This window comes from Salmo trutta, chromosome 15 (assembly GCF_901001165.1).
Source record: "Salmo trutta chromosome 15, fSalTru1.1, whole genome shotgun sequence".
In the NCBI taxonomy this organism is placed as follows: domain Eukaryota; kingdom Metazoa; phylum Chordata; class Actinopteri; order Salmoniformes; family Salmonidae; genus Salmo; species Salmo trutta.
In genome coordinates, this window is record NC_042971.1 from 55,088,434 (window position 1) to 55,099,588 (window position 11,155).

Here is an 11,155-nt window from a genome sequence, read left to right on the forward strand (position 1 = left end):
GTCTTCACATTATCAAAACTCCACATTGCTAACTTCTTTTGATTTCAATCAACAACCCCTAGTCCAGTACTGGCCTACATGTAAACCAGTTGCTGCATCAAAGAGAAGTAGCCTTGAGTTATTAGTCCAAGGTTTAGTGGGGCATTAGGACTGCTATGTATGAGGCCCATTTGGCACCCTATTTTTGTTTTTAGCGCACTACTTTTCACCAGGATGCATAAGGCTCTGGTAAAAAATTAAAAAATAAATGGTGCACTTTATTTAGGATGTATGGAAAAAAGATGAGAAGGTGACCCTAGATGACCCCACAGAAAACTGTAATAGCAGTTCAAGTGCAGCCTAGATGAAGCCATGTCTGAAACACTGAGCACAACTGAACGTTTCTCAGTATGTGGGGGGTGGGATGGGGGGAGGGGAGTAATGGTTTCTGACTGGTGCAGAAATGTTCTGAAATATTTCTATACATCTCCAGCAAGCAATCAGATACTATTGCATGTTATATAAAGATATAGGCCTATGATGGAATACAATTGTTGAGGAGGTCAGACCACCGTTTTCACCTAAGCACAAGTGGTGTGGCTTTTAGAAGCCAATTTCCTCTGTGTGGGTGACTAGTATATATTTTGTGTGTGGGTATATCAGACCAAACATGCTAAAATCCTAGTTTTTCACCAACTACATTGCGTGCGCTCTGGGTGTTTCCAATGTGCGTGCTAGATTGTTTTGTTACATTACAAATCCCCGTCCTACATTATAATTAGCAACTCGAACTTTACCTTCACAGAGGAGCGCTCCGTCATTTGCATGTCGAGATTCCGGAGGTGGGTGTGATCTCATGTATGTGTATGGAACCGGAGGGGGCGGGGCAAATAGGTGCAAATTGACTGTCAGGGCCGGGTGTTTGAATGAGGCCTTTCGGGAGGGTCGCCACAATTTTGGATGCTTTTCTCCAGAGTCTCGCCTCCTCTGGAATACAGAGCTTGATGACTTGGAACAGAAGAGAGGAGCAGTCGTTTGAGTATCACTTGCGAGCTGACTGTTTACTTTAGCCTGTTGCAACAGGCTTAGAAGAAGCATTCTGCATGCGAGCTTGTATTGTTAGCAAACTCTGGTGACTTTGGTAGTTCATTTTGTCCGGGAAAATAAAATGAATTTGAGTCAACTTTTCAGGTAAGTCTATGGATTGATTAATTGGTTAGGTAAATGTTGTCATTTTTTTTTTTTTTAAGTAAAAGAATGCCTATAGCCAAGATTTATTTGAACATGAAATATTTTCCCCTTCATGTATTGTAGGGTTTTGCTGTCGGCAGTTGTTGCCTGCGAGGCCATTACAATTGGATCAGGTATGTCAATATGTTGCATCTGGCCCTCGCTTCGGCCCTAGTTTACGGTTTACACGTTGTACCTAAATATTAGCCTTCATTTATTTATAAAATGTTTTCTCATGTCCAAGGCTGTGAAGGATCTGAATGCACCAAAACCATAGAGGTATTGACCAAAACGGTGGACTATGGAAAGCCGACCCAACACGCTGATTACCTGAACCAGTTCAATGAGATGAACTCTCCTACTGTGGACAGGAAACATCGCGATGCGGCCTCTATCCTACCATTCATCGGCCTCACTGGAAGTAAGTTGGGCATTGATCGCGTAAAATTACTGACATCAACCTCCCATGGCCTCCATAAACTCACAGCAATGAGTTTGAGCTTGACCTTGGGTGAATTAATTCGGCCTGTCTTGCTTTTTGTCACACATTCGTCATCCTGCATCGATGTTTTTTGTTGTCTTATTTCACACAAACAAACGTAGGCCAAGTCTGTTTTTATTGCGTTGTGATTGAAAACATGGCTCTGTAGGAATGTGTTAACTGTGCTTCCAGTCAGCTGGACAGTGTCTTGGTCTTCAGGCTATGGCCATTTTAGTAGGCAAACATTATGGAACGTTGCAGATAACAATTTCATGAATAGAACCAGCATGGTTACTTATTTCCCATGTAGAGGCATGTTTATTCTACATGCTATATGTTCTATCTGATTGTTACATAATGTTGTGCCCAGCTGCTGAACACACCCTGGGGCTGAAGCCTGAGTGTAATGCAACAACACTCAGAACATCCATATTAAACTTCTACCCTATGTCCTGCTCTCATTTTAAAGGTGCAAAACAGAGTCGAAACTGCTGTAAAAATGGCGGGACCTGCATCTTGGGAAGTTTTTGCGCATGCCCACCACATTTTACTGGCCGGAGCTGTGAATACGACGAACGAGTCAGGTAATTGAATTTAAGTTTGAAGTCTAAAAGTAATATATCTAGCCTGTATTGACATGTATCTCTCTCTGCTCGGTCCCTTTTGTGCCTACAGGAGCTGTGGTACCATTCCCCACGGAGTGTGGGTTCAGAAAGGCTGCTCATACTGCAGGTGTGGATATGGGGTCATGCACTGTTTTCCTCAGGTGTTCCATGAGGGCTGTGGTAAGAATGCACTTTATGACACTTTGATAGATGTTCTGCTTTTTCACTCTCCAAAATGTCACTGAAAAAGTGTCTGAATCCTTTTTTTATCCTCTGATAAGAGGAAGATGTTAGGTATTAGCTAGCATGTTTAACCTCCAGCTTAGGTCTACTTCCTCAAAAGCACCATTTGTCTCTGTTCATATCAGACCAGACTTGGTTTGTGTTGATAAAATAGGAGTAGCCTACTGGGTGTCTTTTGCAAGGCCTTTGAGAGTAACACAGGGAAAGGAATTATCAGAGGTGGCACCAGTTTGGCTGTGAATGGGTGATGAGAAAACACATTTGCACCTCACTGGGCAGCAGAATGGGTTTCTGTAGATCATCACAGGCAGTGGCTCTGCCCTGAAAATCTACAAAGGATTATTCAGAGTCTACAGAGAGGCCGGGTTTTCAGGTCTGACGATGTGCCAACGGCCCCATTTCCCCGATTCACATTCCTCCATTTGTCAGTCCACTTTATTTGTGCTACAGTTCCTATTTTATTTCTCATCTCTTTCCATTTCAGTCACCTTTTATTCATGATATTTGCTGGGGTTTCCCCCCCCCTCTCCTTTTTCTTTCAGATGAGGACCAGGAAGTCCGCTGGTTTCATTCGCCGGGTGGCCGAACGCTGCAGACCAAGTGCTTCCTGTGTCTAGGACTACTGTTTTTGGTTTTGTTCGTGTGAGAAGCTACGGGTGAATGAGACTTGATGGATTTCAGCCTCAAAGGCCTCATGAAATGACTCCTGGTTTTTGGGCGACGTACTGAAATGAAATTTCCTTCCAGTGGAAGTCGGAACTACAACTTGCTGTGTTAAAAGCAACTGTCTTGTAAATGTCAAGGATGCTGTACATAAGATTTTAATGGAAAATATTTGGTATTGTGCTTTTTATTCGCAATCTTTCTAGACTTGATGAATACATGGTTTGAACGCGTCAATCATTCAATGTGTCCTATGTTGTACTCTGTTAACAAATGGAGTGTGATGACGTATGTTTCTCTCTAGTAGGTAGTACACATTGTGACCAATATTATTACATTAACTGTTAAGTGTACTCTCAACAGAAACAAAGTGTCACTTTTGAACCAAGTTCTGTTGGAGTTATCTTATTGGTTGTATTTGCAGTTCAAACACCTGGTTGCTGTTCCTATCTACAAGGACACAGTTTGATAAAGCTGGAACGACCTGTGATTGTTGACCTTTTTGCCCGTTTTCCCTTATCTAAAATAAACAATTAGACCCCTCAATCGATCACCAGTGTTGATGTTCCAAGTTGTTGTGTTAATAGTCATTGCTCTGGTTAAAGTTTTTTTCAATTTGCTGTGATGGGAATTGAATGTGTTCATGTCATTAAAAATCTCATAATGTGATATTGACTTTTATTTGTGTGTCCATATTATTAATCTGGTATGGATGATAAGGTTGCCAATAGTACATGTAGTTGGATAGTTTACCTAACTGCCGTAGTTATTTGGGATGGATGCACGGCAACAGATCCTATTAAATTATTCTATGTTAGGATATGTGCAAACCCATCAAAAAAATATTTAAAGGTCCAATGCAGCTGTTTTTATAAATCATTTCTGGGTAAACACTGGGTGCTTTTACTGTTATTGTTTTCAAATAAAAAGTCAAAAATAGCTTCTTGTAAAAGAAGCAATGTTTCATGCAAACATTTTGCTAGGACTGTTTGGGAGTGGGGAGGGGAAACTGAACATGAGCTGTTATTGGCAGAGAGGTTTGGAACTCTTACTGGCCTATTAACTCATTTTCTGCATCAGTTCAACTGTCATACCACAGAACCCAAAATAGAAGCTTGTTTTACTCCAATGTTTGTAAACAAATACTATAGCCTCAAAACATGGTTAAAACTATACTATTTATATCATGGATGGTCAGTCCTTGCATCCATAGGTCTGTCTATGAATTTGAGTGGTTACATTTCTCCAGCACCATCCTTCATTTTCCGGGAAACAGTGGCGGACAGTTGTTTTGTTATTGTTTCAACTGCGGATTGCACCTTTAAGATAAACGTGATTCATGATGCCGGATTTCAAAATGAAAAATATGTTTAAAGCATTCAATCTCAATTTTTAAGAGTGGCAATTACCGCACATTTGAACAAAGTAACTTCCTATTGATTGGTTTTGCAAATGTAATTTGGCCCATTGTCTCTCTGTCAGCCAGGTCTAAAACACAATGACCACTCAAAGCTCTATTTTGCTGTTTTATTTATCTCTTTCCTAGATTCTGCAAAACAGAACACAGATTAAATGGGGCGTTGAGTCGTGATGCACGGAGAAAGAATAAAGTAGACTTTCATGTTAATGAAACTTGAATTGTCTCTGTGCTGCTTTCCCCATGTCAGGACTGAAGGTCCTCTTCCTGCTTCTCCACTCCACTGTAACAGACAGAACAGATAGAGGTGTCAGCTGTTGAACACTCATTAGAAATAGAAAGAGGCATAGCTAGAGCTCTTTTCGCTGGGGGGATGGGGTGTAGCTGGCAGTAGTGGGAATTTCCTGATGGCTCCCAGCTCACTGATGGCTCTCCTTCCCCGGCTCTTCCTCTGTCTACCAGGTCAACGGGATGTTGGTTCAATCAGCCTCAGCCAGACAAACCCAAAACCAGTGATGGCTCTCCCTGTGTAGTGTGTACCAGGTCTGAGTATACAGACACACAGACAGGAAGGACAGACACAGACACAGACAGTCTCAAAATTAGGTTTGATTATACAATTGAAAGTTGGCTCAGACAGCCTCAGATCAGATGAACCCAAAACCACTAATGGCTCTCCCTGTGTATTTTTTACCATGTGAGTATACAACTGAATGTTGCATCAGACAGCCTCAGATCAGATGAACCCAAAACCAGATGATGATCATAAGAGAGCCTTCCAATCACCATCAAAACCCAAATGGCAGTGAAATTAAAGTGTATTGTTTCATCAATACCAGACAACAAGTAACTACGCACATTTCTGTGCTAAAACAGCATCTGGATTTATTTTCTTAGTGACAAGGGCCAGTTTCTCTGAGACAGATTAGGCCCAGTCCTGGGCTGAAAAGCATTTGAGAAAGGATCTGAGAAACTGGCCCTGTAGAGCAATGGAGATTCACACATATAAATTGTAATGTTGGTGTTGACATATGGTGTTGCCTTTCTATGTTTGTGATTATGGGATTGAGTTGCTGGTAAAGAGATGGTAGCTAACTGCCCTGGACTAATCCCTCAATCCAACACAGTGATTTATTGAGCTGCTCCTGTCTGTCTGTGTGAGCTTCCACTAGCCTGGCTGGCCGCCTGTCTGCCTCTGCTCCTGCCCCTCTTTCTTTCTTTCTCCCCGCCTCTGCTCCCGGTCCTCCTGGCTCTCCTTGTCCCCAACCAATGCCTGCTGACCCCGGGAGGGTATAGAAGCTCAATTCCCAGCGTACTCTGGATCAGTCTATATAGGTGCTGACTAGATCTGATAAGAGGATAACACTTTCTCTCTATTGTGGCCTTCAACTATCCCCACAAACATCCTTACAAACTCCTCACTATTTTAATGAAGTCTGGTCTTCATAATGGAGATGGCGTCACAGCTGATCCAGATAAAATGGGATTTCCAGTGAACCAATAGTAGTGAGCTTCTGCAAGGCTGGCGAGGAGGATCCCCACAGTTCAGAACAACACTTTAATCCATGGTACTTCCTCAGAGATAATGTCTTTCCTCTAGTCTATTTCCTGCACCCCACTGGCATGCTGGGCCTGATTCAATGACCCTACATGCAATCATGAGATGATTCTGAGAAGCTCTGAGATTAGATGAGGTGTGATGCCTGTGTGTGTGTGTGTGTGTGTGCATGCAGTAAATGTTGTGGTGGGATGTACCAGTATGTTTGGAAAGCGAAAATCCACTACTGAGCTTGTAACGGATTGAACATGCCTAGGATTACACCCAGGACACTTTACAATCCTATGTAAATGGAGTCATGCATGGGCAGACTGATCTCTCTCCTGTTCACTCAATATCCTCCCAGGCAGGGGGATTTCCACAGTGTAAACACTTGTGGAAATACATTTTATTCAAGTATTCACGTGATCCATTAAATCGGTATAGCATTTTACAGTTGAGATGTGATCTGCACACTGTTTTATGAAAGTCAGAAACATCTACTTGTCCAAAGAGAATTGCAATTTTTGTGTATGATGTCTTGATTATTCCATAACCCCAAAGCAACCTGCACTAAATTTCCCATTAGATTGACTAATCATTTTCAAAAGGAGAGCATTAAATGGAACATGAAAAGCATCTCAACAACCTTCAGATCTCCCTACGTTGTATCCCTCCTTACCTGGTGTTTGTATGGTGTTTTTTTCCTAGAGCAGGCGGAATGAGAAGGAAACAGAAAGGAAGGAATATATGTGTATGTTATTGTTACCTATGATTATCAACTGTCAATTTACACAATCATTTATGTCACATTTTATACATTTTCTAGTACTCTTATAAATATACATACAAGCAACGAAGCACAATCTTCTTGACTTCCACTGTAAGGTCTGAACCCTATTTTCTCTCACATTTCTGAGACAGTTGAAGGAGTTATTTCTGGAAGAGAGACGGTCCTATCTGGACTTGATAAGACAACAAGAAAGATGCTTCTGTATCATGTCTGTAAGTGGACACCCTCAGTCAGTCGGCCTGGACTCAGCGCTTCAAGTAGCTGAAGTCTAATTTGTGCTACTCTCGGTTGGGGTTTTCTCCTGAATTTAGCTGCCCTCCTCCAACCTCGCCTTAAAAGAATCATGAAATTATCTATTTTTCGTCTTTGGGATGGTGAATTAATACAGGCCCTAACTGGTTCTAATTCAGTGCTCATTATATTCTCTTGCAAAACTTGCAAAAGCACATCAGACTTTTTGACATTCAAAAGCAAAAATTCCCCATTAACTAATTCATGCATCTCTTTTAAGTTTTAATGTGGTTTTAATGGATCCATTTATGAGAGAAAATGGGTAGTCTGAAGCTCTCAAGAAGTTCACTACCTCTCTATCTGACTCTCTTTCTCTCTCTCCCTGTCTCGCTTTCTCTCTCTCACCCTGTCTCTCTCTCTATCTGACTCTCTCTCCCTGTCTCTCTTTCTTACCCTGTCTCAATGAGTCTGTTTCTCTCTCTCTCCCTGTCTCTCTTTCTCTCTCTCCCAGTCTCTCGTTTTCTCTCTCCCTGTCTCTTGTTCTCTCTCTCCCTGTCTCTCTCACTCCCTGCCTCTCTCTCTGTCTCTCTCTCTAACTGTCTCTCTCTCTCTCTCCCCCTGTCTCTCGTTCTCTCTCTCCCTGTCTCTCCTTTTTCTCACTCCCTGCCTCTCTCGGAGTCTCTCTCTCTCCCTGTCTCTCTCTCTCCCTGTCTCTCTCTCTCTCCCCATCTTCCCCCCAGCCCTTCTCCCCCTCCCTACTCACTCTCTCTCTCTTTCTGGGAGGATCAGAGTGTCCATCCATTGTGACAGAGTGACAGTGGTGAATGTATCTGTTCTGTGGCAGTAAACAGAGGGAGAGCTGGGTAAACAGACAGCCTGGCAGCCAGGGGCTGGGATGGGGCTGGCCGGTGGAAGTTCATCAGGCTCAGGCCCAGGGTCTGAAAGTGTGTCACAAATGGCACCCTATTCCCTATATAGTGCACTACTTTTGACCTGGGTCCATAGGGTTTTGGTAAAAAATAGTGCACTACATAGGCAATAGGGTAATATATAAGCAATAGGGTGACATTTGGGATGCACTTTGAGTCGGCCCAGGGAATCTAAACAACACAAGGAGGACAGAGGGTGGGATAGCAGGGGAGTGCGGTCTGACTTACACCCACACAACAGACAACACTATACATCACACTGGCAGGGGATGTATTTACCGTTAACAAGCTAGGGGGACGGGGGGTGGGGGTTAGGGAGGTTAGAGAGAGAGGGGAGAGAGTTTATTTTATTTTTATTTAACCTTTACTTATCCAGGCGAGTCATTTAAGAACAAATTATTATTTATAATGATGGCCGGACCAGTGAAGACTGGGGCGGCAGGTAGCCTAGTGGTTAGAGCATTGGACTAGTAACTGAAAGGTTGTAAGATCAAATCCCTGAGCTGACAAGGTACAAATCTGTTGTTCTGCCCCTGAACAAGGCAGTTAACCCACTGTTCCTAGGCCGTCATTGAAAATAAGAATTTGTTCTTAACTGACTTGCCTAGTTAAATAAAGGTAAAATAATAATTTTAAAAAATGACTGTGCAATGAGTCAAATAAGAAGAGAAAGAGAACCCAGTTAACACATAATGTTCTGAGAACCATATGTTTCTTAGAGCTTGGTGAGAATGGTGCAGGATACCCAACTAGCTCATAACGTTCTAATAACCATGTGTTTCTCAGGTGAGAATTTCAGTACTGCAGCATAACGTTTCCTACATGTTTCCTCATTGTTCTATTTAAAGTCATGTTCTCAGAACATTAAGAAAACTTTCCATAAAAACCACAAGAAAACATTAGTAACATTCAAAGAACGTTCTAAGAATGTTATTTTAAAACAAATACATTCAGTTCTCTCTATCCTCTATCTTGTTAAGGGTGTTCATGATAAGTAAACAAAAAAACACTGCCACCATCCTGGTGGCGCAGTGCACACATTCTGTGGATAGAGAACAGAAGGTCATAGGTTTGAATCTCACTGATGCTGTGTTTAATGCCTAATCAAAATAATTTCCATATGTCCTATCTGTGCTTAGAGTTCTAAACAGTTAACCTAAGCTAGCAGTGTTATAAAAAGTCTTATTGAAACATGTTCTCAGAACGTTTTTTACCTTCAAATAACTTATCAGTTAAAACCTTCCAGGAAAACTTTCAGGGAACAATAGTAAAATATTCTCAGAACCTCCCTGCAACCTAAAAATGTATGTTCCCAGAACAGCCAAAATGCTAACTTCCATTCTCAGAATGGTTAAAAAAAAGTATTCAGTTTTACCAGCGGGAAACGTTCCCATAACCAAAGAGATAACAAGAACGTACATTCCCACAACGTCCATGGAACCAAATGTGCTAGCTGGGAGAAGAATGGCTAACCTGCAATGAAATTAAACACTTTTCCAAGATACTGTACTGGAATCTGTTTATGACCCCCCCCCCCCCTCCTCTCTTCCTCTCCCTTTCCTCTGGTATCTGAGGGTGATGTCCTTATCTGTGAGGGTCTTGAGGGGTCCAGGCCAGACCCTGGTAATACTCCTCCCCAGGGCCATCTGGTTTCCTTCTAAACACACATTCAGGTTCTGTAATTGAATCCAAAACCAAGCCATTTTTATTTTCATTCCGTCCCACTCAAACACCTTAGAATGTTTAACTTTTTTTGTTTGATTTCCATCTGCCCTCTTCTGAGAAACAGCAGCTGCTTTAAAATAAAACATTTCCTGTTGGCCAATCATTTCCATAAGAGAGTAGACAGTGTTTGATTATATGTGACTTTAGGGCCATGTACTGTCAGGTAATGAAAAGACTTGTGGGTAAGAAAGTAGATGGGAATGGAATGAGAAAGGGCAGTTGTTTGAACTTGAAACTATCTGCAAAAAGTCACTACTGCAACAACATAATAAGCAACTTAAGTAGTACACACTCTTCAACATCTACTTCAGAAGGACAACTTTCTTCAACAAGAGTTTATCTCTTTCAAGCAACAGACTCCTAACATGTCAAATGGTAATTGAAACGGATATGGCATAAACGAAAAAAGCACAAGCATCCCTTTTGAAATTGGTTTGATGCACTGTGAGCCAGAAATGGCAACAGTAATTATACGAGCTACCCTCCTTTCTCTAACAGCACACTCCCCAAAGACCTGAGACATTTATATTATTTAAGAGGGGTCCTGTCTCTGTGACCTGAAGTCATTAAAAGAGAGAGACGTAGAGGGGAAGAGAGAGAGATAGTTTATTTATTTTCCATTTAGTACTTTAACTATTTGCACATATGACATTTGAAATGTCTTTATTCTTTCGGAACTTTTGTGAGTGTAATGTTTACTGTTCATTTTTATTGTATTTTTGTTTATTATCTACTTCACTTGCTTTGGCAATGTTAACATGTGTTTCCCAAGCCAATAAAGCCCTTAAATTGAATTGAAATTGCTAGAGAGAGAGAGAGAGAGAGAGAGAGAGAGAGAGAGAGAGAGAGAGAGAGAGAGAGAGAGAGAGAGAAAGTCATCACCTACAGAGAGATGAACCTGGAGAAGAGTCCCCTAAGCAAGCTGGTCCTGGGGCTCTGTTCACAAACACAAACAGACCCAACAGAGCCCCAGGACAGCAACACAATTAGACCCAACCAAGTAATGAGAAAACGAAAATATAATTACTTGACACATTGGAAAGAATTAACAAAAAACAGAGTACAGTAGAATGCTACTTGGCCCTAAACAGAGAGTACACAGTGGAAGAATACCTGACCACTGTGACTGACCCAAACTTAAGGAAATCTTTGACTATGTACAGACTCGGTGAGCATAGCCTTCCTATTCAGAAAGGCTGCCATAGGTAGATTTGAAATGTCTTTATTCTTTTGGAACTTCTGTGAGTGTAATGTTTACTGTTTATTTTTATTGTTTATTTAACTTTTGTTTATTATCTACTTCACTTGCTTTGGCAATGTTA

The 11,155-nt window shown here is 41.6% G+C and overlaps 1 protein-coding gene across 1 annotated transcript; it reads left to right on the top strand.

The window, feature by feature from the left end:
* The first annotated feature begins 1,059 nt into the window (after positions 1-1,059).
* tdgf1 (teratocarcinoma-derived growth factor 1) lies at positions 1,060-3,870 on the top strand. Its single transcript, XM_029690214.1, has 6 exons — positions 1,060-1,170; positions 1,294-1,343; positions 1,454-1,630; positions 2,160-2,274; positions 2,366-2,475; positions 3,081-3,870. The coding sequence occupies exons 1-6, from the start codon at positions 1,148-1,150 to the stop codon at positions 3,182-3,184; spliced, it is 579 nt and encodes a 192-aa protein (XP_029546074.1). The 5' UTR covers positions 1,060-1,147; the 3' UTR covers positions 3,185-3,870.
* The last annotated feature ends 7,285 nt before the right edge of the window (positions 3,871-11,155 follow it).